Genomic DNA, 25351 nt, shown 5'->3' with positions numbered 1-25351 from the left:
CCTTTGTTAGAATTTAGTTTCACTCTCAAAGTCTCAAATCCATAGGAGCAAGCCCAGTGTAACCCTCTTTGTCTGATAACAGTTGAATATGACACATCTCTGTCTCTTTGTATTAAATATGTAACCCACTTCTTTGCCATCACTGTTCGATACTTTCCGGTCTCACTCTGACTGTGTCCTGTTTGTCCGCAGTACTACTCAGCTCCAGCAGCATATGACACGGTACTGAAGCACCTGAACACAGCCTTCACCGTTCTCTTCTCCCTGGAGTGTATCCTCAAGATCATGGCCTTTGGTTTTGTGGTGAGCAAGACAACAGGATTAAACTGTCCAACTGGGAAAATTAATGTTACGGTAGACATGGTAGCATGTTATGGTAGAATCGTTTCCATTCAAGAAAGGAGGCTTGCTTTTGTATAATGGTGCTCATTTGCCCCCTGACAGAACTATTTTCGAGACACTTGGAACATTTTTGACTTCATCACTGTGCTCGGCAGCATCACTGAGATCATTGTGGATTTACAGGTAATGTTTCACTTTAGCTCTTTAACCTTTACTTCATAACCACTGTGATTCATGAGCTGGTAATGCTGTAAAGCTTTTTCTCTCAGTAAAAATAGGCTATTAAAGTTGTAAATGTACTTGTTGACTTACTCGCCATCAATCAAATCGATCTCTATATATCCCTATGCCTATGGGTATGTTCTGTCTTCTTTGTCCCCGGACACTTCTCTGTTCCGTATATGCCTTGCCGTCTCCACCTTGGCGTCATACATCAGTTTTATGTTTACTGTATTTATATAGAATATTCTGTATGTTGACTTTGTGTAAATTCCTCTGTCTGTATAGTATCTGTACGTTTGTCTATTGCAGTGGAGGCTGGTGAGGGGAGGACGGCTCATAATAATGGTTGGAACGGCGCAAATGGAATGGCATCAAACACCTGGAAACCATATGTTTGATGTATTTGATACCATTTCACCTATTCCGCTCCAGCCATTACCACGAACCCGTCCTCCCCAGTTAAGGTGCCACCAACCTCCTGTGGTCTATCGCTGGCAGCACCTATTCACTAAGACAAATTCTGGGTATGTATAAATGTACTTGGTGAATAAAAGTGATTCTGACTTCTATATTTCCTGTGGTCTGTCTATCTCAGTCAATAAACACATTCAATATGAGTTTCCTGAAGCTGTTCCGGGCTGCCAGACTGATCAAACTGTTGAGGCAGGGCTACACCATACGAATCCTGCTCTGGACCTTTGTACAATCCTTCAAGGTCAGCCATGTTCTCCCCTGCTTTTACCATCTGTCATGTCCACTTAAGAAATATCCGACTTTGTTAATAGAACTAGTAGTCTGTCTTTATTTTGTATGTCCCTAGTCCCAGCTGGCCGTTGCACACACAGATGGGACTCGGCTGCTGGTGTGTGTTCTTGGGAAAACCAAATCCTTCTTCTCTATTTGTATCTCTTCTTTGCTCTAGGCTCTTCCTTATGTTTGTCTGCTCATCGCCATGCTGTTCTTCATCTATGCCATCATTGGGATGCAGGTAAGACCTCCAAAGCTTATATGCTTTACAATGGTAACTTCAGCCACAAAAAGGATGTTGTATTGCGGCTTCATTTGTTTCTCACTTGATCCACGCAAGGTGTTTGGAAACATCAAGCTGAACGATGAAAACCATATCAACCAGCACAACAACTTCAAGACCTTCTCCGGTGCACTGATGCTTCTCTTCAGGTGGGTGCATTGAGAAGGAATCAGAAGCTGAGACATATTCAAAACTATAAGTAGATTATTTTGCTGGCTGATGAATTCATATATTGGTTCATGTTTAATAGACTAATTGGTTGATAAATTGCTTGCTTGCTTGATTAATTGACTCATTAATTGACTCATTTATTGACAGGAGTGCGACGGGGGAGTCATGGCAGGAGATCATGCTATCGTGTCTGGGGGGGCAGGAGTGTGAGCCAGACTCCTCCATGGCGCCCATGACCATGTCCCCTGACCACGAGGGAGGCTGTGGTACTGACTTTGCCTACTGCTACTTTGTCTCCTTCATCTTCTTCAGCTCTTTCCTGGTGAGGACGCTGCATGAATAAATTTTTTCTCCTTTCCTCCACTCTTTCTCAGCACTCTTTCTCTCCCTCACCGTCCATTTTTCTGATAGACAAGAGCAACTTTCGATAGTGCTACACAGATACACAAAAGCAATTTTTTGGATTGTATGCATGGACATGTGGACATCAGTATTGTATCTGTGTAGCACTATCAAAAATACACACATGCTATCTCTCACACGTCCTCTCCTCTTGTATGACTGTAGATGCTGAATCTGTTTGTGGCTGTGATCATGGATAACTTTGAGTATCTGACCAGAGACTCTTCCATCCTGGGTCCTCATCACCTGGATGAGTTTGTCCGTGTCTGGGGAGAGTACGACCGCGCAGCATGGTGAGAGAGAAGACACCACCATGTCTCAACTCTTCCCAGCAGAGGACAGTGTATTGACTCTCTAAAAGCGAAATAGGCCTGAACTGCCTTAATTCCTGTGTTAGACTGGCCAACGTCTTCTGTTTCAAACTCCAAATGAATGCCTTAACCCTTACCTTTTCTCCTTAACTCTCTCTTTCTCCTTCCTAATTTTCCCCTATTTCTTCTGTAGTGGGCGTATACACTACACCGCCATGTATGAGATGTTGACCCACATGTCTCCACCCCTGGGCCTGGGGAAGAAATGCCCAAGAGGAATGGCCTACAAGGTATGGAAGAAACACTTACTTTATTTTATTAATTTAAATTTAGGATAGACATATTTTTTACAGTTGTTTCACTGTAAAGCATGTGGAATTCTCTCTATCTCTCTCTCTCCCTCCCTTTCTACTGCCCTCCATCTCTCTCTATCTCTCCCTCCCTCCCTCACTCTCTCTCCGCCCATCCCTCCTTTCCTTTCTCCCTCCACAGAGGCTGGTGTTGATGAACATGCCTGTGGATGAGGACATGTCAGTCCACTTCACCTCCACCTTGATGTCTCTCATCCGCACCGCTCTGGAGATCAAGATCGCACGAGGTCAAGGAATGAGTTGAGTTGAAAACCACCACGCCTCACTGCATTTGCATAATTTTTCCAATTTAGACTTGGTCCATCTTGAGCCTGAAGATCCACACTGCCTAGGGCATGCAGACTTTTGGTCCAGCCCAGTACTGGTAACACACCGGATTCAACGTATAAATGGCTTGGTGATTTGTTGAGTAGTTCAATCAGGAAATTCAGCAACATTAACCATTTCCCCTGTCTGTGTGTAATGGCTGAATAAAAAAAGACTCCTGTGGATCTATTGTAATGTGGTCCAGGTGGGGAGGACCGAGTAGCTCTGGACACTGAGCTACAGAAGGAGATCAGTGTGATATGGCCATACCTCCCCCAGAAGACCCTGGATGTACTGGTGCCCATCAACAAAGGTCAGACCCACACTGGAGAGAGACATGGAGAGGTAGACCTGGGAGTCAGTCAGTCAGTCAGTGGCTAGCAATCTAATCTAATCTGTGTCTTACAGATTCTGACATGACAGTAGGTAAGATATATGCCTCCATGATGATCATGGACTACTTCAAACAGAACAAAGCCAAGAAGCTGAGAGCACAGCTGGAAGCACAGGTCAGCTTTACACACCATATACACATTATATACACTGAGTGTACTAAACATTATGAACACCTGCTCTTTCCAAGACATAGACCTACCAGGTGAATCCAGGTGAAAGCTATGATCCCTTATTGATGTCACTTGTTAAATCCACTTCAATCAGTATAGATGAAGGGGAGGAGACAGGTTAAAGAAGGATTTTTAAGCCTTGAGACAATTGAGATATGGATGGTGTATGTGTGCCATTCATAGGGTGAATGGGCAAGACAAAATATGTATGTTCCTTTGAACAGGATATGGTAGTAAACTCAGCAAAAAAAGAAAAGTCCTCTCACTGTCAACAGCGTTTATTTTCAGCAAACTTAACATGTAAATACTTGTATGAACAAACAAATTTCAACAACTTAGACATAAACTGAACAAGTTCCACAGACATGTGACTAACAGAAATAGAATAATGTGTCCCTGAACGAAGGGGGGGTCAAAATCAAAAGTAACAGTCAGTATCTTGTGTGGCCACCAGCTGCATTAAGTACTGCAGTGCATCTCCTGCTCATGGACTGCACCTGATTAGCCAGTTCTGTGAGATGTTACCCCACTCTTCCACCAAGGCACCTGCAAGTTCCTGGACATTTCTGGGGGGGAATGGCCCTAGCCCGATCCAACACGTCCCAGACGTGCTCAATGGGATTGAGATCTGGGCTCTTCGCTGGCCATGGCAGAACATTGACATTCCTGTCTTGCAGGAAATCATGCACAGAACGAGCAGTATGACTGGTGGCATTGTCATGCTGGAGGGTCATGTCAGGATGAGCCTGCAGGAAGGGTATCACATGAGGGAGGAGGATGTCTTCCCTGTAACGCACAGCATTAAGATTGCCTGCAATGACAGCAAGCTCAGTCCGATGATGCTGTGACACACCACCCCAGACCATGATGGACACTCCACCTCCAAATCGATCCCGCTCTAGAGTACAGGCCTTGGTGTATCGCTCATTCCTTCGACGATAAACGCGAATCCGACCATCACCCCTGGTGAGACAAAACCGTGACTCGTCAGTGAAGAGCACTTTTTGCCAGTCCTGTCTGGTCCAGCAACGGTGGGTTTGTGCCCATAGGCTAAGTTGTTGCCGGTGATGTCTGGTGAGGACCTGCCTTACAACAGGCCTACAAGCCCTCAGTCCAGCCTCTCTCAGCCTATTGCGGACAGTCTGAGCACTGATGGAGTGATTGCGTGTTCCTGGTATAACTCGGGCAGTTGTTGTTGCCATCCTGTACCTGTGTACTGGATGTACCGATCCTGTGCAGTTGTCGTTGCCATCCTGTACCTGTCCCGCAGGTGTGATGTTCGGATGTACCGATCCTGTGCAGGTCTTGTTACACGTGGTCTGCCTCTGCGAAGACGATCAGCTGTCCGTCCTGTCTCCCTGTAGCGCTGTCTTAGGCGTCTCACAGTACGGACATTGCAATTTATTGCCCTGGCCACATCTGCATTCCTCATGCCTCCTTGCAGCATGCCTAAGGCACGTTCACGCAGGTGAGCAGGGACCCTGGGCATCTTTATTTTGGTGTTTTTCAGAGTCAGTAGAAAGACCTCTTTAGTGTCCTAAGTTTTCATAACTGTGACCTTAATTGCCTACCGTCTGTAAGCTGTTAGTGTCTTAACGACCGTTCCACAGGTGCATGTTCATTAATTGTTTATGGTTCATTGAACAAGCATGGGAAACAGTGTTTAAATCCTTTACAATGAAGATCTGTGCAGTTATTTGGATTTTTACGAATTATCTTTGAAAGAAAGGGTCTTGAAAAAGGGACATTTCTTTTTTTGCTGAGTTTAGGTGCCAGGTGCACCGGTTTGTGTCAAGAACTGCAACACTGCTGTTTTTCATGCTCAACAGTTTCCTGTGTGTATCAAGAATGGTCCACCACCCAAAGGACATCCAGCCAGCTTGACACAACTGTGGGAAGCATTGGAGTCAACATGGGCCAGCATTCATGTGGAAGGCTTAAAACACCTTGTAGAGTTCATTCCCTGACGAATTGAGGCTGTTCTGAGGGCAAATGGGGGTACAACTCAATATTAGGAAGGTGTTCTTAATGTTTTGTACACTCAGTGTAATAACCTCAGTCCTCTTCTGTATAACATTATCATGGCATCTGGCATCTGTTGACACAACCTAGTGCCTGTAGTGATGTATTGCTTGGTGTGGTCTCCTCTACAGAAGGCCAGTCTGATGCCGTTCCAGCGGCTGGATGCCTCGACCCTCTCTGAAGACATTCTGTCCAATGCCCAGCCCCTGCCCTGCATGCCCCACAGTGCTGGCTCCGCCCTGTGAGTCAGTCCGTGCGTGCAGGCTTGCTTGCATTCGTGTATGTGTGTGTGCCTTGTGCCTTTAGTAAGTATTTGTGACCGACCCCCTCGATTCGGCCTTATGTAGCAACATTTTTAATTGTTTTTTACGTTGGATTAAAGTAGAGATGTAGAGCTTAAAAATTGTATATCATACACTGCAGTTGAGAAACAAGTAATTCTGCTTTGAAAGTTGGTACTTGAAACTTGTAACCCCACTTTTGAGAAAATGGCCCTTGAATATTTTGGTACACCTACTGGAGAGCTTTTCTTTGTCTACACCCATTCAGCATTGTTCACACCCTCTTAACCTCTCTGGGATATTCGGGACGGTAGCGTCCCACCTCAATAACAGCCAGTGAAAGTGCAGGGCGCCAAATTCAAAACAACAGAAATCCCAGAATTTAAATTCCTCAAACATACAAGTTTTTCACACCACAGTGTCCGATTTCAAAAAGGCTGTACGACGAAGGCACACCAAACGATTATGTTAGGTCAGTACCTAGTCACAGAAAAACACAGCCATTTTTCCAGCCAAAGAGAGGAGTCACAAAAAGCCGAAATAGAGATAAAATGAATCACTAACCTTTGATTATCTTCATCAGATGACACTCATAGGACTTCATGTTACACAATACATGTATGTTTTGTTTGATAAAGTTCATATTTATATCCAAAAATCTCAGTTTACATTGGCGCGTTACGTTCAGTAGTTCCAAAACATCCGGTGATTTTGCAGAGAGCCACATCATTTTACAGAAATACTCATAATAAACATTGCTAAACGATACAAGTGTTATGCATGGATTTTAGATCCATTTTAGATGGATTTTAGATCCTTAATGCAACCGCTGTGTCAGATTTCAAAAAAGCTTTACCGAAAAAGCACACCATGCAATAATCTGATTACAGCGCTCAGACAACAAATCAAGCCATACAGATATCCGCCATGTTGTGGAGTCAACAAAGTCAGAAATAGTATTATAAATATTCACTTACCTTTGATGATCTTCATCAGAATGCACTCCCGGGAATCCCAGTTCCACAATAAATGTTTGATTTGTTCGATAAAGTCCATAATTTATGTCCAAATACCTCCTTTTTGTTTGCGCGTTTAGTACACAATCCAAACTCACGACACGTGGGCAAGTCCAGGCGAAAGTTCAGACGAAAAGTCATATTACAGTTCGTAGAAACATGTCAAACGAAGTATAGAATCAATCTTTTGAATGTTTTAACATTAATCTTCAATAATGTTTCAACTGGAGAATTCCATTGTCTGTAGAAATACGATGGAACGCAGCTAACTATCACGTGAGCGCACGTGACCAGCTCATGCCAGACACCTGACTCAATCAGCTACCATTCCCCCCTCCTTCACAGTAAAAGCATCAAACAAGGTTCTAAAGACTGTTGACATCTAGTGGAAGCCTTAGGAAGTGCAATATGACCCCATTTCCACTGTATCTTGGATAGGCAAAGAGTTGAAAAACTACAAACCTCAGATTTCCCACTTCCTGGTTGGATTTGAGTTCTGTTATACTCACAGACATCATTCAAACAGTTTTAGAAACTTCAGAGTGTTTTCTATCCAAATGTACTAATTATATGCATATTCTAGCTTTTAGGACTGAGTAGCAGGCAGTTTACTCTGGGCACATTTTTATCCAAGCTACTCAATACTGCCCCCCTGTCCCAAAGAAGTTAAGCCTTAGCCCCACCCATCTCTTTAAAGATTCACATGCGAGGCCATGTGGTAAACACACGCTATATCAAATAAAAGCTGTGTTTATTTGTCTTATGCACAGGACACAGAAGTGGTTACTTGCATAGTAGTAATATCTAAAACAGAAAGTGTCCAGATAAAACTATTGTATAAATATTTTAGCATTATTAGATGACACTTACCTGACACACTTGTCTAAATTGATGGGTCATGTGAAGGAAATGCTATAACCACCTCCCAGCCACACAGCTAAGTGGATGGGTCACTATTGTCTAGACATGTACACATGTTCATTAAATACAATAGATGGCCGTAATCACCCCCAGACACACCTAGCTAATTTGATAGGTCATGTAATAACCCGGCCGAAGTGGAGTTTTTTGTTTAGACATGTAGCTAGCTAGCTAAACAATTAACCGGCATAATCCCAACTCATACTACTACCAAAACAAACATTGTAATAGCTGTAGTATGAATCTGCAGGTAGCTAAAGCTATCAAACTAGGTTCAATGTTAGCTAGCTAACATTAGGCTATAACTAGGAATGCAAATGGATTTCTGATTCGAATAGTATTACTACACTGGTCATACACATAATGTTAGGTAGCGAGCCAGCAAGCTGCAAGCTGCTAACTAACAGTATGCTTTAGCTTGCAATAAAACCAACTTTCTCACAAAATTAGAAACTTATATCTGATAATGTAGCTAGACTCTTAACATATACATGGGCGAACGCTTCACAGCAGACTGGAACCATTTAACTCCGTTTTGTTTGTAGCTACATCTTGTTTGGCCAGCGTTGTGTCAAGTCACTCCGGTTTACACTGACCGTGGCGTGTGCAGAAATTAGTCCATCACTTTTTCAACTGATCTGTCGATAGCACCTGCTAAATACAGGGCATCAATGTTGTTGAGAAAAGTTGCAACACTTCTGTAGTTCTCGTTGGCTAACGTTATATCTTTCAATAATGGTGCGGTAGAATGGACTGTCAAACATACTGAACAGCTCACGTTATAGACAGAAGCATGCTACATGGCAGACCAATCCAAACTCATCTCCCGGCATGTCCAGCCCATCCATTATCACAGCCAATCATGGCTAGCGGGAAGGTTCCTGGCTTTTTCCGTGGCTAAACCAACTAGGCTCGTACTTATGGATGGAATACAAGTTTGTTATTAAGGCACATGAAAGTTCACAGGTTCCAGAAGGCATTTCTGTCAAAAAACACATTTTGATAACAAAGACTAATAATAATATTTTTTAAAAGTAGTGACGTGCGACATACGCCTAGTTTCCTGAAATGAGTCACATTTGTGTTTGACAGTATTTCCTCTGTGACTTGCCTCCCTCTGTAGGACCAGAGGAGGCCTGGTGGCGTTGAGTCCTCTCTCCCCCCAGGACCTGCTCAACATGCAGCCCATGACCTCTGACACGGATACCAGAAGCCAACACTCCAGGGTAACGAGAAGGACCAAGTCCTATGTACTGTAGAAACACATCACAGGAGTACTGTACACCACACTAACTAGCACAAACACCAACTACACAAAGTACACACACAAAGAAGCCTTTATATAATTTAGTAAGTGTACAATGATAGCTCTATAAAGCCCTTTGCTAGGAGCCAAAAGGAAAAAGTCAGCTATGGGCAAAATATAAAATACTGCCCGGTGAAAACCTAACCTCTTGCGTTAAAGCGCTAAATATCAACCCACACATAGACAACAATGAATCAATTACACTTATCTAATAGTAATGGTTGAATGAAGATGCTAATAGTGCAGCGCAGAGCACGGCATTCATGTTTCTATGTGTTTCCGTCCTTGCCTAAGTTGTAGTCTGATTAGTGGAGGTTTAAAGGAGATGCAGGCATTCTCGCTGTTCATTGTGCTGTTTATAGGCTGTTTGGTTGAACTGGTCTTCAGTGTACTGTTTGCCCTATAGGAATGTTACGACTTTGACCCTGGATATCTGTTAGTGTTTGCCAAATTTGATGTATATTTTCACTAGGGAGTTACATGAGTCATGACAGGCTTTAAGGAGAGGTGAACTTGTCTGGCTCAGTATGTTTGGTGTATCCAGATCTGAACTTGCATGAGTATGTGTAACAGTAGGCCCAATTGTTGTTCTGGTCTCTCTCTTCTCATTTATTGTTGTAGCGATGTGCTTGTGCTGCCATCTCCTCTTGCTCTCTGACTTTCTCCTCCTGCTTTGCCCAATCTTTCTGGGGTCAGTCTCCTTGTTGTCATTGGTTGTTAATCTGTGGCTCTTTGGCTGGAATGGCTTCTGATTGGTTGGTGACAATGGAATGGCCTAGGTTTGATTTACCCAATTGCAGAAAGGCCTTGCGAATTTTTACCATGTAACATTGTCTGAAGTCCTCCTTGGCTGGAACCCCAAAAGGCAGTTAGTCCCAGTACTGAATTGACCAGCCTGATCTCTACTGTACTGTACTCTATCTCTCCCCTCTCTCTGTCTCTGGTCTCATATAGGTGAGTGCAGGGGAGTGCAGTGGGTTGATTCCTGACCCACTGGAGCTCCCATTTGGCAGGGGGCTGTGTGTACGGGCTTCCTCCATGCCTCGTCTGTCTGTAGAGCCACAGGTACTGCCCTCTGACCACACTGACTCCTCCAGGGGCCGGAAGGGCCCGGGGCAGCAAGGGGGCCCCAGAGTGTGACATGCATGTCTGTGTGACAGAAGACAATGACCAGGCTACACTGGTTGTGCCGTTTAGAGAGAAACATTTATTTTATGTGTCTTCCGTTTGCTGCTGGTGTGTCTGGAGAGATATAATCAACATGGATGTTTTTCTACGGAATGCTAGCGGTTCAGAATGGTGTTTTATTGATCCTGGGTTACTGGTATGTTTTGCCTTACCTCTCTCTCTGTCTCTCTCTCCACAATGAGTTGAGGGGGGAAATTAGGCGGTCCAAGCGTCCTAGTTGACCTGTTAATTGCCTGGAATAGTGAGCATGGATAGGAATTATGGATGGATTTCTTCCAAAGTAATAAAACGTATTTTATGGTATTTGTGGGTATTTGGTTGTCTCCTCCTCTTTGTGTATGGCCATGTACGTGTGTGTGTGTGTGTGTGTGTGTGTGTGTGTGTGTGTGTGTGTGTGTGTGTGTGTGTGTGTGTGTGTGTGTGTGTGTGTGTGTGTGTGTGTGTGTGTGTGTGTGTGTGTGTGTGTGTGTGTGTGTGTGTGTGTGTGTGCCTGTGTGCGTGTGCAGACCGAGATGGCCAGTGGCTCTATGAAGCGGTCCTCGTCCACTGTGGCTGACCAGAGGGTGAATGGCCTGTGGCAGGAGGAGAAGAAAAGTCCTGATAGACTGTACAGACCACGCCACAAGAGCTACAAGGCTGCCGGTCAGTCTCCACTCTCTACTCACGTGACCTCTCCTCTTATCAGTCCCACTGGCATGATGAGGGGTGGTATTCGTGTGTGGTTATTGTATGTTTAAAGAGTTCTTATTTTTCCATGTCTTTTTTATGTCTTTATCCTAAGTACATCAATGATTATCCACTTGTCATCAACATACTGTTTACTGATCTACAGTGTAGTGATAATGTTGCTGTTTACTGATTTACAGTGTAGTGATAACGTTACTGTTTACTGATCTACAGTGTACTGATAATGTTACTGTTTACTGATCTACAGTGTACTGATAATGTTACTGTTTACTGATCGACAGTGTAGTGAAAACGTTACTCTTTACTGATCTACAGTGTAGTGATAACATTGCTATCTACTGATCGACAGTGTAGTGATAATGTTACTGTTTACTGATATACAGTGTACTGATAACGTTGCTGTTTACTGATCTACAGTGTACTGATACCGTTACTGTTTACTGATCTACAGTGTAGTGATAATGTTACTGTTTACTGATCTACAGTGTACTGATAATGTTACTGTTTACTGATCTACAGTGTACTGATACCGTTACTGTTTACTGATCTACAGTGTACTGATAATGTTACTGTTTACTGATTTACAGTGTAGTGATAATGTTACTGTTTACTGATCTACAGTGTACTGATACCGTTACTGTTTACTGATCTACAGTGTACTGATAATGTTACTGTTTACTGATCTACAGTGTAGTGATAATGTTACTGTTTACTGATCTACAGTGTACTGATAATGTTACTGTTTACTGATCTACAGTGTACTGATAACGTTACTGTTTACTGATCTACAGTGTACTGATAATGTTACTGTTTACTGATCTACAGTGTAGTGATAATGTTACTGTTTACTGATCTACAGTGTACTGATAATGTTACTGTTTACTGATATACAGTGTACTGATAACATTACTGTTTACTGATCTACAGTGTAGTTATAACGTTACTGTTTACTGATCTACAGTGTAGTGATAACATTACTGTTTACTGATCTACAGTGTACTGATAATGTTACTGTTTACTGATCTACAGTGTACTGATAATGTTACTGTTTACTGATCTACAGTGTAGTGATAACATTACTCTTTACTGATCTACAGTGTAGTGATAACATTGCTATCTACTGATCGACAGTGTAGTGATAACGTTACTGTTTACTGATCTACAGTGTACTGATAATGTTACTGTTTACTGATCTACAGTGTACTGATAATGTTACTGTTTACTGATCTACAGTGTAGTGATAACATTACTCTTTACTGATCGACAGTGTAGTGATAATGTTACTGTTTACTGATCGACAGTGTAGTGATAACGTTAATGTTTACTGATCTACAGTGTAGTGATAACATTGCTATCTACTGATCGACAGTGTAGTGATAACGTTACTGTTTACTGATCTACAGTGTAGTGATAACATTGCTATCTACTGATCGACAGTGTAGTGATAACGTTACTGTTTACTGATATACAGTGTACTGATAACGTTGCTGTTTACTGATTTACAGTGTACTGATAACGTTGCTGTTTACTGATATACAGTGTACTGATAACGTTGCTGTTTACTGATTTACAGTGTACTGATAACGTTGCTGTTTACTGATTTACAGTGTACTGATAACGTTGCTGTTTACTGATCTACAGTGTACTGATAACGTTGCTGTTTACTGATCTACAGTGTACTGATAATGTTACTGTTTACTGATCTACAGTGTACTGATAATGTTACTGTTTACTGATCTACAGTGTACTGATAATGTTGCTATCTATTGATTTACAGTATTTACTGTAGGCTAATTGTTCGACTTATGGGCGTAAGCATGTAGCTTCAATCCTGTCCTTTCATCATACCCTCTCTCTTTATCTGTTGTTGTCTCTCTCTGTCCCCCTCTCTCTTTATCTGTTGTTGTCCCTCTCTGTCCCCCTCTCTCTTTATCTGTTGTTGTCTCTCTCTGTCCCACTCTCTCTTTATCTGTTGTTGTCCCTCTCTGTCTCCCTCTCTCTTTATCTGTTGTTGTCTCTCTCTGTCCCCCTCTCTCTTTATCTGTTGTTGTCTCTCTCTGTCCCCCTCTCTCTTTATCTGTTGTTGTCTCTCCCCGTCCCCCTCTCTCTTTATCTGTTGTTGTTCCTCTGTCCCCCTCTCTTTTTATCTGTTGCTGTGCCCCTCTCTCTGTGCTCCTTGCCATGGTCTTCCTCTTCCTCATCCAGTGTCGCGGTCAGAAAGGAAGAGGCAGTTGGACACAGAGAAGGAGCGCGGGAGGTCTAAAGAGCGCCGCCACCTCCTCTCCCCAGACACGTCCCGCTGTACCTCCGAGGAGAGGAGCCTGCAACCCTCACACTCCCCTAGCCGTGAGCGCACACACCCCCTGGACAAACAGGTAGGCCACACACATGCAGGATGCTTAACCAAGGACACATATTAAAGACCCATACACCATTAGTACCCCCTGAAGCCACAACTAGACCAACTAGACACAAACACATACCCACATTTGAAGAACTGGTAGGCCACATACACACTTGTGAAAAAACAGTCAGACATTTGTATTAAATGTGTTTCCACTCTTGTGTCCAGGGCAACAGCTCCGACAGCCCCATCCCCACCTCTGAATCTAGTACTCCTAGCCGTCGCCCCCTGTCCCAGACCTCAACACGCTCCCATCCCCACATCTCTTACTCTCCTCTGGTGTGTCGCACGCACCCTCCCTCAGGGGACGATGATGACGACAGGGGCAGCCCAGAGACTCAGAGGCGAGGGGAAGCCTCCAGAGAGGGGGCAGGGGGAGAGGGACAGAGTGGGGCGAGGGGCCGTCGCCACCAGCAGGGCTCTCCCCTGCGTCGCTACCCGTCGGAGCCCTACCTGGCCCTGCAGGAGGACGAGCACAGTCTGGACCCCACCGGGTTCATGGAGACGCTGACTTTCGAGGCGGCGGTAGCCACCAGCCTGGGACGTGCTAACACGGTCAGCTCCACATCCAGCTCCAGCTTCAGCTCCGCTCGACGGGGTTCCAGGAGCGGCTGGCAGGTCCCCAACGGACACTTCCGGAAACGCCTGGCTCAGACGGTCTCTGTTGCGGGCTGTGAGCCACTCAGCGACACAGAAGAGGACGACCGCTGCTAGGAGGAGGAAGAAGTGGAGGCGGAGGGGCGGTGAAGAAGGAGCGTAGGGAGTAAAGAGTTAAAGTTGTATTACATTATAAAGGAAAAGGGACATTTGTCACTCTCTTGCATTACTACTGCATACCTGTGTGATTGTAGTATGTTTGCTCAAATGTGAGAGGAGAACAAAAATAAGAACATTGTTTTTGACTTTTGCAAGTGGAATCCCTTTCAAATCCACACAGAAAATGTACAATAAATATCTACCCACAAATATTTGACTGTGGTTCATTTATATTTTGACTATCAAAATAAAGAGCGTAATAATAAACCTCAAATAGCCTTGGATGGACAGAAAAGAGATTAAATGAATAGAATTGTAATTTGTGTCAATAGGTATTGTCATATCTGAAGGTGTTTCTCTGGCATTGATTCAGTGTTGCTCTTAACGGTGTGTGTGGGGTGTGAATATGTAACTATGTGCAAAATAAGGAGTAACAATATCTTTGAAAGCCATGGTTTTTGTAAATACATGTGGGTTTTTTTCCTATAAATTTGCCACCAGTACCACTTGATTGTCTGAGTAGGATACATGGCCATAAAGAAGGGTAACTGTAAAAGTACTTTATAAATGAATGAAATGTAGTCATGTCTATGTAACAAAATACACCCAAACAATAATTGATCAAGCAATGTTTTTTCGAATTTTAGTAGAGCTGAGTTCATTTTTGACCTTTTGCACCCTCCACCATTAGATTTCCTATCCCTTTACTGTCTACAAAGGGAACACACTTCTTTAATAAGAATCTATTCATACGTAAACCATGTAACTCCTGTTGTAATTTTTTAAAGGAATAAAACAATCATTAATACAAGCAGAAAAGTGAATGGCACATTGTCTTCTGTTGGAAATCTGTATGATTTTCTTTTCTTTTTTTACCAACTTGCAGGACAATGGACAACAACCAACAATGTCATGAAATGTGATTGCTTTCAATAAAAGTATTCATTATTTTTCAGAAAAGGAATGCCTAAATATCTAGTGTGATTTGAAAGACATGGCTTTGTTATGAACAGGACTCTAGAGAACCAAATGACTAGGACAATACCCAGAACATGGCTTCAATCCAAACCTTTATTAAGCCAATAGGAAAGCCAGCAGAACCTGTGGCTGTCTTGAACCAACCTTCATCTTGTTGATGTACTGTACTGTACCTGTTTTTCTTCAGATGTTACAATATTTTTTTAAACATTTGACTGATTCATTCCTTCTCATCTTCCGGAATCAATAACTGGCCAGAAACAATCATGAACTTGAGTATTTTCTTCATCAATGTAGCCATCCATGTTCTCCTCTTCTTCATTAGCCTACCGCGTAATCAGTACTTGTCAGATACCTCACTGCAACTGTATATTTTCTACCTAGATTGGTTTATAAAAATACTGTATGAGCCATTACAGACGACACATGTAGGAAGATGTTTTCAACACACCTGATTTTACCTGTTATTTAGAATGGTTTACTAATAATGTACAGTACATTTATACCATGCTTTCTGCAAGATTGCAAGAGAACATATCCCTTTCAGCTCACAACACACTTGAAGGGTGGAATAGGATATTTCTGGAATGGTCATTTAAGGTACATGTATATGTATTTGTTTTATTTGCCTGAAAAAGGGTAATGATTCTGTGAAACTCACTTAACCAAAAAACAGAGAATTGTATAATAAGTTCCTTGAATGCAAATAGTTGTTTGGTTTATATGTGTAAAATAGTTGTATATACAGTATGAATAAAAGTTTCCTAAATTCCAAGAAAAGTATCCTTAATTGCAGTTATGTGGCTGCTTGTCTCGGTATCTGATGTAGACCAATGGTCAACTCCAATCCTTATATAACTCTCCATAAGGCTCTAATGTCTGGGTAAAGTCAGGAATAAACATTTTGCTGAATGTTGTTTACACTTTACAGTAGACCACTTCAGGGAATAACTATACATGAATTATGAGATTAAACCAACAATTGTGATCTTTGTTTAAGAACAAAATTGTATATCATTAAAAAAAAAATGAAATAACAGACTATTTTGGGTCTTGTGCCAGCCACCACTTTTCATTTCCTTGTGTGACGTTGCATTGCAACCATCCAATGAAAGTGCAAAAAGCAAACTCCTCACTCACCTTATGACAAAGTCAACAACACTAAAGCCGTTACGTCATATCCAATGGACGCCAAGTTCAGGTTGAAAAAATTGAATAATATTGCAAGCTAGCCAGACACTTACTTTATTCGTGAAGTCAGTGGTCTATATTTGTGAAGAATATAGATGTTCTATCGCTAATGTCGTTATGATAGTTTCTATTTGAGCGAACGTTTTTCATTTAAAATCTTAGGCCGAGGAGTGAATGATATTAATCAAGGAAGTCACTAGCTGTTTAGCCAAAAGCGTTAGCTAGCAGCAGTATCTAGCTAGCTCTTTGTTTTGACTGTGATGGTCTGATGATGTTGAATAGCTTGGGCAGCTGATGGGTCTCGAGCTAGTGTTTATATGAACATATATATATATTATGTTTTAATGGATTGTTAAATAGTATTTAATGTGTAATAACATTACTTCTTCAACGAGGGGAAGATACATTTGGTTGTAAACGAACAATAGGAAGTTTACAAGCTAGCTAAACAACGGGGGACTGAGAAGTGGACATGGGCAATTGTCTCAAATCGCCGACGTCCGACGATATATCTTTGCTTCACGAATCCCAGTCTGACAGAGCAAGTTATGGGGAGGCAGACCCGGATTTGGAGCCACCTCCGCCTTACCAGGTCAGACTTTATAGCTACTAATGTTAAAGCTAGAATCCTTTGTTGCTACATTTATTGTTGGACTTATACATTCATTATATAGTTATAACCACTGATTCTTGAAGAATATAACTGATAAATGCCTCATGAGCTTAGCTCAACAGTCGTACCCTATCAGAACCCAAAATATAAGCTTGTTTTGTTTGTAAACAATTTAGCTAAATGTAAACTAACACTGTATAGCCTCTAATCATGGTTATAATTATAATTTTGATATCGTGGATGGTCAGTCCTTATTGCATCCATAGCTCTGAATTAATTTGAGAGGGGTTCCATTTCTCCAGGCCCATCCCTCAGCATTTTACCAAAACAGAGGCGGGGTAACCACTTTGTTATTGCTTCAATTAAGGACCCTAGCTTTAAGTATTGCTATGCGAATTGACAGAATCATGCAAGACCCAGGGGTCAAGTGCATTGAACATCTTTAGAGAATCTGGTCAAATATTTCCTAATTATTTAGCTAGATTATTTATTTTCTTTTATATGATTCCATACCATTACTGACTCATTCATCTAGGTATAGTTTAAAGTGAATTGTTGCTGTCAAATGTATGGTTTTAAAAGCTAGGCTACATCAGATGAGCCACAATAAAATATTTAAAGGGCTGAGCAATAGTGTTGCATTGAAATTATTGTTTTCATAGGTAGTCCTATTTGCAACTGATTGTTATGGGTCTGAGTTTTCACATATCAATAGTTGAACATACTCAGTCACACAAAGAGAAAAACACACAACACTTTTAATGCCCAAATGCTTTTCAATCTCACAAAAGTGTTCTAAACAGGCTTGCCAAGAATGTCTAGACTGGGCAGTTTTTTCCGGCTGCTTTATCCATGGCAGGGTGTGTGTTTTGGCTCGCCACAGCGCAGAACACACATTGTGATAAACCATTATGATAGACTCCTTCTTTCTCCTTGTTGTATCACACTTTCATATAGGCCTCACACATGATTCCACCTCAAATCACCCAATACTAGATAGCTGCCGAGTCATACCCTGGCTGCCCAAAAGTAGTGTAATTGTCTATGAATTGGATTTGCCGTGGCAGTGTTTCTGCTAGTTTAATTTCCAGGTTCCCCCTGGCAACAACATTGTCAATTGAAACAAATGCAAGACAAACTCTTGTAGGCGGGGTGGAACCGATGATGTATGTGTATAAACCCTGGATGACTGACAGGTGGCGCTGTATTGAAGCCACCGCACATCCATCTTGGTATTCCTCAATTATACAAATTATTTTGGAAGATTTAGAAATGCATTTATTAATGTCTATATTTGTTTTTGACACATTTATTCTATTACAGACACTTTAGTGCATACTTTTAAATTATATTATGTGAGCTAAACATTAAAAAGAAAATGAACAAAAATAAATAAAAAAATCTTTAAAGTATTTATTTAAGAGTACTAATGTTACTGTCCCCACTACAACAACTGAATAAATACATGTAATTTTGTCCTTGAACCATTTAATTGAAATACTGTCGCCAATATGGCCGACCAGTGGCTTCAATGCCTTTCAATGGCCAATATATAGCATCAGCAATCCAGGGTTTACAGCTGAAGTTGGAAGTTTACATACACTTAGGTTGGAGTCATTAAAACTCGTTTTTCAACCACTCCACAAATTTCTTGTTAACAAACTATAGTTTTGGCAACTTGGTTAGGACATCTACTTTGTGCATGACACAAGTCATTTTTCCAGCAATTGTTTACAGACAGATTATTTCACTGATAATTCACTGTATCACAATTTCAGTGGGTCAGAAGTTTACATAGACTAAGTTGACTGTGCCTTTAAACAGCTTGGAAAATTCCAGAAAATTATGTCATGGCTTTAGAAGCTTCTGATAGGCTAATTGACATCATTTGAGTCAATTGGAGGTGTACATGTGGATGTATTTCAAGGCCTGCCTTCAAACTCAGTGCCTCGTTGCTTGACATCATGGGAAAATCAAAAGAAATCAACCCAAGACCTCAGAATAAAAATGTACACCTCCACAAGTCTGGTTCATCCTTGGGAGCAATTTCCAAACGCCTGAAGGTACCATGTTCATCTGTACAAACAATAGTACACAAGTACAAACACCATTGGACCACACAGCCGTCATACCGCTCAGGAAGGAGACGCGTTCTATCTCCAAGAGATGAACGTACTTTGGTGCGAAAAGTGCAAATCAATCCCAGAACAACAGCAAAGGACCTTGTGAAGATGCTGGATGAAACAGGTACAAAAGTGTCTATATCCACAGTAAAATGTGTCCTATATCGACATAACCTGAAAAGCCGCTCAGTAAGGAAGAAGCCACTGCTCCAAAACCACCATAAAAAAAGCCAGACTACGGTTTGCAACTGCACATGGGGACAAATATTGTACTTTTTGCAGAAATGTCCTTTGGTCTGATGAAACAAAAATAAAACTGTTTGGCCATAATGACCATCATTATGTTTGGAGAAAAAGGGGGAGGCTTGCAAGCCGAAGAACACCATCCCAACCGTGAAGCACGCGGGTGGCAGCATCATGTTGTGGGGGTGCTTTGCTGCAGGACGGACTGGTGCACTTCACAAAATAGATGGCATCATGAGGTAAGACAATTATGTGGATATATTGAAGCAACATCTCAAGACGTCAGTCAGGAAGTTAAAGCTTGGTCGCAAATGGGTCTTCCAAATGGACAATGACCCCAAGCATACTTCCAAAGTTGTGGCAAAATGGCTTAAAGACAACAAAGTCAAGGTATTGGAGTGGCCATCACAAAGCCCTAACCTCATTCCTATGGACAATTTGTGGGTAAAACTGAAAAAGCGTGTGCGAGCAAGGAGGCCTACAAACCTGACTCAGTTACACCAGCTCTGTCAGGAAGAATGGGCCAAAATTCACCCAACCTATTGTGGGAAGCTTGTGGAAGGCTACCCGAAACGTTTGACCCAAGTTAAACAATTTAAAGGCAATGCTACCAAATACTAATTGAGTGTATGTAAACTTCTGACCCACTGGGAATGTGATGAAAGAAATTAAAGCTGAAATAAATCATTCTTTCTACTATTATTCTGACATTTCACATTCTTAAAATAAAGTGGTGATCCTAACTGACCTAAGACAGGGAATTTCTACTTGGATTAAATGTCAGGAATTGTGGAAAACTGAGTTTAATTATATTTGGCCATGGTGTATGTAAACTTCCGACTTCAACTGTATATACGTCATTAGGTGGAACAGACCACCCAAACCCCGCTTATACCATGGTTGTTGAAACACTGGGTCATGGGATCAGTTCAGTTGAGTTGGCCCATGGATTGACTTTCTGTATGTTTCTTCCAGGAGGCCCACATGCCGGTGTACCACCCCACCCCCAGCCAGGCCCGCCTGGCCAGCCAGCTGACTGAGGAGGAGCAGGTCCGTATCGCCCAGCGTATCGGCCTCATCCAGCACCTCCCCCGGGGTGTCTACGACGGAGGACGGGACGGCTCTGAGAAGAAAATCAGAGAGTAACCATCTGTTTACCACTGTTTTTATTAATATCTTAATATTATTAGTTTACCACTGTTTTTATTCTCTGGTGTAATTGATAAAGGTCACTGTTCATGTGACCTGAGCAGGTAAAACTCTGACCCTAGTTGTAGCATGTAACTGTGTTTGTATAACATAACTAGTGCCCAGAGTTTTTCCTGGTCAGTTAAAGGGCTGAGGAAAAAATGATCAAAACCACTATTCATACATGTATTGACCCATTTTCTAGGTGTGTGATATGTATGATGGACTTTGTGTACGGGGACCCCATCCGGTTTCTGCCCTGTATGCACATCTACCACATGGACTGTATAGACGACTGGCTGATGAGGTCCTTCACCTGTCCCTCCTGCATGGAGCCTGTGGACGCCGCCCTGCTCTCCACTTACGAGACCAACTGACCACGGACCCTAAATACAACACTACCCCCTTCTGCCGAGCTCTGCCTTGCCACCCCCCTACAAACACACGCACACATACACACACACTTCCACCAGCCCCAACAAACACACACATGCTGCCCCCTTCCCCTCTGCTTTTTACCTTGGGATAAGGAGCAGCACAGTGTCTTGGTCGGTGATGACATACGAGAGAGAGACTATGGAAACACTAGTGATTAACAATGAAAAGACTTGGACCCATCCACCCATCACCTGGAACTGGCTCTGAACTGGGACTGGCTCTGAACTGGAACTGTCTCTGAACTGGAACTGGCTCTGAACTGGAACTGGGACTGGCTCTGAACTGGGACTGGCTCTGAACTGGGACTGGCTCTGAACTGGGACTGGCTCTGAACTGGGACTGGCTCAGAACTGGAACTGGAACTGGCTCTGAACTGAACTGGCTCTGAACTGAACTGGCTCTGAACTGAACTGGCTCTGAACTGGAACTGGAACTGGAACTGGCTCTGAACTGGCTCTGAACTGGAACTGGAACTGGAACTGGCTCTGAACTGGCTCTGAACTGGAACTGGCTCAGAACTGAACTGGCTCTGAACTGGAACTGGAACTGGCTCTGAACTGAACTGGCTCTGAACTGAACTGGCTCTGAACTGAACTGGCTCTGAACTGAACTGGCTCTGAACTGAACTGGCTGAGTCATGGTCTGACTGAAATAAGGCAACATTAGGCAGCTGCCTACATAGGAGGACAAGCAGGCATAATATGTGCGTCTGTGGTGGACTGGGTTCCTGAGTCAGCTGTTGAATACAGTACTAGGATTGGGTTGGTGATGTTATGGTCAGAAGAGGGGGAGGGGCTGTTACTGTAGTGATGGCTCACTGCATTTCCACTTGAGCAGGTCTCGGTGGCATCCCATCCCAGCCAATCATTATTCACCATGATTAGTAGCTGGGAATGGGATTAGATAATTTTCTGTCATCTGAATTTGGTCACCAGGAAGTATCCTATCAGATTCCTTTGGAACCCACAGCTGGCAACAACAAGACAATATTATGACTCATCAGTCTTCTAAAGTCTCAAAATCCCGCACTCTGAATATGACTTAGTAATGGCAAAACAGCTACAGGAAAGCCGGCATGGTGGCGCAATAATGGTTATCTCTCTACGGACTGAAGCATACCCTGTTTTAGTGTTTCAAAATAAAATAAGTTACAGAGCATAGTCTCCTTTTAGGATTACAACAAAAACAATTATAGTATGCACATACACAGTGCAGAAATCACCCAAAACCCATCCTCTATTAGACTATGATATGTTTAATGGAGAAACACATACACTACCGTTCAAAGGTTTGGGGTCACTTAAAAATGTCCTTGTTTTTGAAAGAAAAGCAAATTGTTTGTCCATTAAAATAACATCAAATTGATCAGAAATACAGTGTAGACATTGTTAATGTTGTAAAAGACTATTTTAGCTGGAAAAGGCAGATTCTTTATGGAATATCTACATAGGCGTACAGAGGCCCAGTATCAGCAACCATCACTCCTGTGTTCCAATGGCACGTTGTGTTAGCTAATTCAAGTTTATAATTTCAAAAGGCTAATTGATCATTAGAAAACCCATTTGCAATTATGTTAACACAGCTGAAAACTGTTGTTCTGATTAAAGAAGAAATAAAGCTGGCCTTCTTTAGACTAGTTCAGTATCTGGAGCATCAGCATTTTATGGGTTCGATTACAGGCTCAAAATGGCCAGAAACAAAGACCTTTCTTCTGAAACTCGTCTGTCTGTTCTTGTTCTGAGAAATTAAGGCTATTCCATGCGAGAAATTGCCAAGAAACTGAAGATCTCGTACAATGCTGTGTACTACTCCTTTCACAGAACAGCACAAACTGGCTCTAACCAGAATAGAAAGAGGAGTGGGAGGCCCCTGTGTACAACTGAGCAAGAGGAAAAGTACATTAGGGTGTCGAGTTTGAGAAACCGATGCCTCACCAGTCCTCAACTGGCAGCTTCATTAAATAGTACCCGCAAAATACCAGTATAATCGTCAACAGTGAGGATGCGACTCTGGGATTCTGATCAATTTGATGTTATTTTAATGGACAAAAAATGTTATTTTCTTTCGAAAACAAGAACATTTCTAAGTGACCCCAAACTTTTGAACATTAATGTACATCCGTTACCTTTTGTTTTGTCTTTCAGATTTACCATTATAAATGGCTCCACTGCCATTCCAAATGGCCTGAAGTAGTGGATGAGCTGTATGTCAATCACTCTGTGTAAGGTTTATAGGTTTTACAATAAGAGGAGTAGCATAGCTGTCAGACAATGTAAAGGGCTCATTTGTGCATGTGCAGGATGATCTGTCTAAAAGTTAGGAATGCTTGCACACACATTAATCTGATCCCGAGATTTGCACTTTACTTATAGGACAATAACGGAAGCATTATATTAATATATATACCTATAACCTTGCACTTTTCAATATTATTTCTTATTTTCGCAGCACAGAAGTTAAGATTGATATTGATAATGCTGTCAATGCTACCATTGGTCACATATCAAGTTGAACTAAAGCTCAATAGCTGAATATGTATTCATGAAATGTGTGATTCAGTAGTGTGCATCTGCTTTGTTTTGCTTGTCTTGATTCTAGTGTGTGTTTTTGTGTGGAAGTGACTGAGTGAAGGGGACAGAGGTTTGCTTTGTCTTGGATGAGACAATATTGAATAGAATAATATTTCTTCCCTTAAGTACTTAGCTTACTTACCTGTATTTTCAATCCCACAGTCATCATTGCGCAATTTTATTTCTTGCTGTAAAAAACAAACAAAAAACATTTTTTTTGCTTTTTTATATATGTTTGTAGCGAAGTAGCGTTGCAGTGAATTATTTCCATGACATTTTTTGTTTATATAATAGTGATACCCTTTTCTGTATTGATGTTTGTGTATCTCCTACCTTTTAGATGTATCGTTTGTCATTGTGTTTGTGGGAGATAAGTATTTCCCATTAGAGTTTACACTGGCTTGAGTATACATTTGCAAACCTCTGTCCCAAAGATATTTGTAAGAGGGGGAAGATTTCTCTCATGGTTTCACGGTGACATTAAACGACAACACACGTGTTTCAATTATTAGCTTTGTTTTGCAGTGTTTTTCAGAATTCTGAAAATAAATGTCATCTCCTGTAGTCCTGGTTTTTGAAAGGCCAAGCATCCCTCATATTGAAGCTGTAAAAAAATGTAAATAAACAAGAAAGCACACATTTGTGTCATGCCTGACTTATTAGTGTTCTGAGACTGTAGTATCTTGTTACACCAGATGTTAGTCAAACGTTACATTTCCCCTTTTATCCTATCAGCAGAGTACATACTGTAATTATTTCTGCTTAGATTTGTTGCTGCTATAATCATGGCAATGGTATTTCAAAGTCTTTTGTCACATACAGTATTGCACAAGCCAGGCTTTTATGGTCATCATGATCTGTGCTTTTACAGAAGTGATTAGTTGCGACATGCCTGTTTGTTTCTCAGATTAGACGTTTTACCTAATTAATCAGTATGATCAGCTTAGTTTATCAATGCTGCAATGCAATCGCCTGACCAGCTTAGACTAGTGGGGCTAATGCCATGGTACGGAGGCAAGATTACGTTAGGCAACATTGTACAAAACATGGGCTCTGTCAAAAAAATTACTAGTTGCAACATCCTAACTTGTTTGTTCTTTTTCTTGAAGCTAAATACACCTAATCTGATTTTGTTTGGCAACATAACTAATCTTTGTGGCCCTTTCACTAGTAGAGACACTCAGTATGCGCAGCGCTTTTGGGTGCAAGGCCTCAATGTATTCAGATCCTTTTTTCACGATGGAGCAATGGTCAGTGAAGGTTCCTCAGAGGAGGAAGTGGAGGACCATCCTTAGTGAATTTCATGAATATAAAAATAGTGAAACATTCAAAAGGTTATCATTTTTAGATACAAATATACTAAATATATTCACTTCACCAAATAATTGATTAAAACACACTGTTTTGCAATAAAAGTCTACAGTAGCCTCAACAGCACTCTGTAGGGTAGCACCATGGTGTAGCCGGAGGTCAGCTAGTTTCCCTCCTCTGGGTACATTGACTTCAATACAAAACTTAGGAGGCTCATGGATCTCACCCCCTTCCATAGACTTACACAGTAATGACAACTTCCGGAGGATGTCCACCAACCCATCAGAGCTCTTGCAGCATGAACATGTTGTCCACCCATAGGATCAGAGAATGAATCTAGTACTGAAAGCATAAGCTACAGCTAGCTAGCACTGCAGTGCATAACATTTGCTGA

General features: G+C 41.9%; 2 protein-coding genes across 5 annotated transcripts in view; both read left to right on the top strand.

Moving 5' to 3' along the window:
• Nucleotides 1-15266, top strand: part of LOC129813734 (voltage-dependent R-type calcium channel subunit alpha-1E-like) — an 85549-nt gene extending 70283 nt beyond the window's left edge. For 3 of the 4 annotated variants that reach the window (XM_055866203.1, XM_055866202.1, XM_055866205.1), the window contains 17 exons: nt 193-303; nt 445-525; nt 1160-1279; nt 1487-1552; nt 1652-1743; nt 1913-2087; nt 2333-2460; nt 2672-2768; nt 2971-3088; nt 3361-3468; nt 3564-3664; nt 5875-5984; nt 9085-9187; nt 10222-10332; nt 10962-11097; nt 13348-13517; nt 13715-15266. In XM_055866203.1, coding sequence (XP_055722178.1) covers nt 193-303; nt 445-525; nt 1160-1279; nt 1487-1552; nt 1652-1743; nt 1913-2087; nt 2333-2460; nt 2672-2768; nt 2971-3088; nt 3361-3468; nt 3564-3664; nt 5875-5984; nt 9085-9187; nt 10222-10332; nt 10962-11097; nt 13348-13517; nt 13715-14260 — 2373 coding nt within the window. In that variant the 3' untranslated portion in view covers nt 14261-15266. The remainder of the gene's footprint in view (nt 1-192; nt 304-444; nt 526-1159; nt 1280-1486; nt 1553-1651; nt 1744-1912; nt 2088-2332; nt 2461-2671; nt 2769-2970; nt 3089-3360; nt 3469-3563; nt 3665-5874; nt 5985-9084; nt 9188-10221; nt 10333-10961; nt 11098-13347; nt 13518-13714) is intronic. The other variant, XM_055866204.1, reaches the window with a different exon arrangement.
• A 1169-nt stretch (nt 15267-16435) lies between these two features.
• Nucleotides 16436-24283, top strand: LOC129813732 (RING finger protein 11-like). The gene is made up of 3 exons (XM_055866201.1): nt 16436-17063; nt 20426-20592; nt 20844-24283. Exons 1-3 carry the CDS (start codon nt 16944-16946, stop codon nt 21013-21015), a joined length of 459 nt encoding a protein of 152 aa, XP_055722176.1. The 5' UTR covers nt 16436-16943; the 3' UTR covers nt 21016-24283.
• The last annotated feature ends 1068 nt before the right edge of the window (nt 24284-25351 follow it).

Source organism: Salvelinus fontinalis, chromosome 17, assembly GCF_029448725.1.
Source record: "Salvelinus fontinalis isolate EN_2023a chromosome 17, ASM2944872v1, whole genome shotgun sequence".
Taxonomy (NCBI): Eukaryota; Metazoa; Chordata; class Actinopteri; order Salmoniformes; family Salmonidae; genus Salvelinus; species Salvelinus fontinalis.
The sequence above is the reverse complement of the archived record's forward strand: the minus strand, read 5'-3'. Positions and strand labels throughout refer to the sequence as shown.

Bases quoted from the DNA above. Each gene is read 5' to 3' on its own strand.
- LOC129813732 (XM_055866201.1), top strand. From the start codon at position 16,944: ATGGGCAATTGTCTCAAATCGCCGACGTCCGACGATATATCTTTGCTT. The intron at 17,064-20,425 runs GTCAGACTTTAT...TGTTTCTTCCAG, and splicing joins AGCCACCTCCGCCTTACCAG to GAGGCCCACATGCCGGTGTA. The intron at 20,593-20,843 runs GTAACCATCTGT...CCCATTTTCTAG, and splicing joins TCTGAGAAGAAAATCAGAGA to GTGTGTGATATGTATGATGG.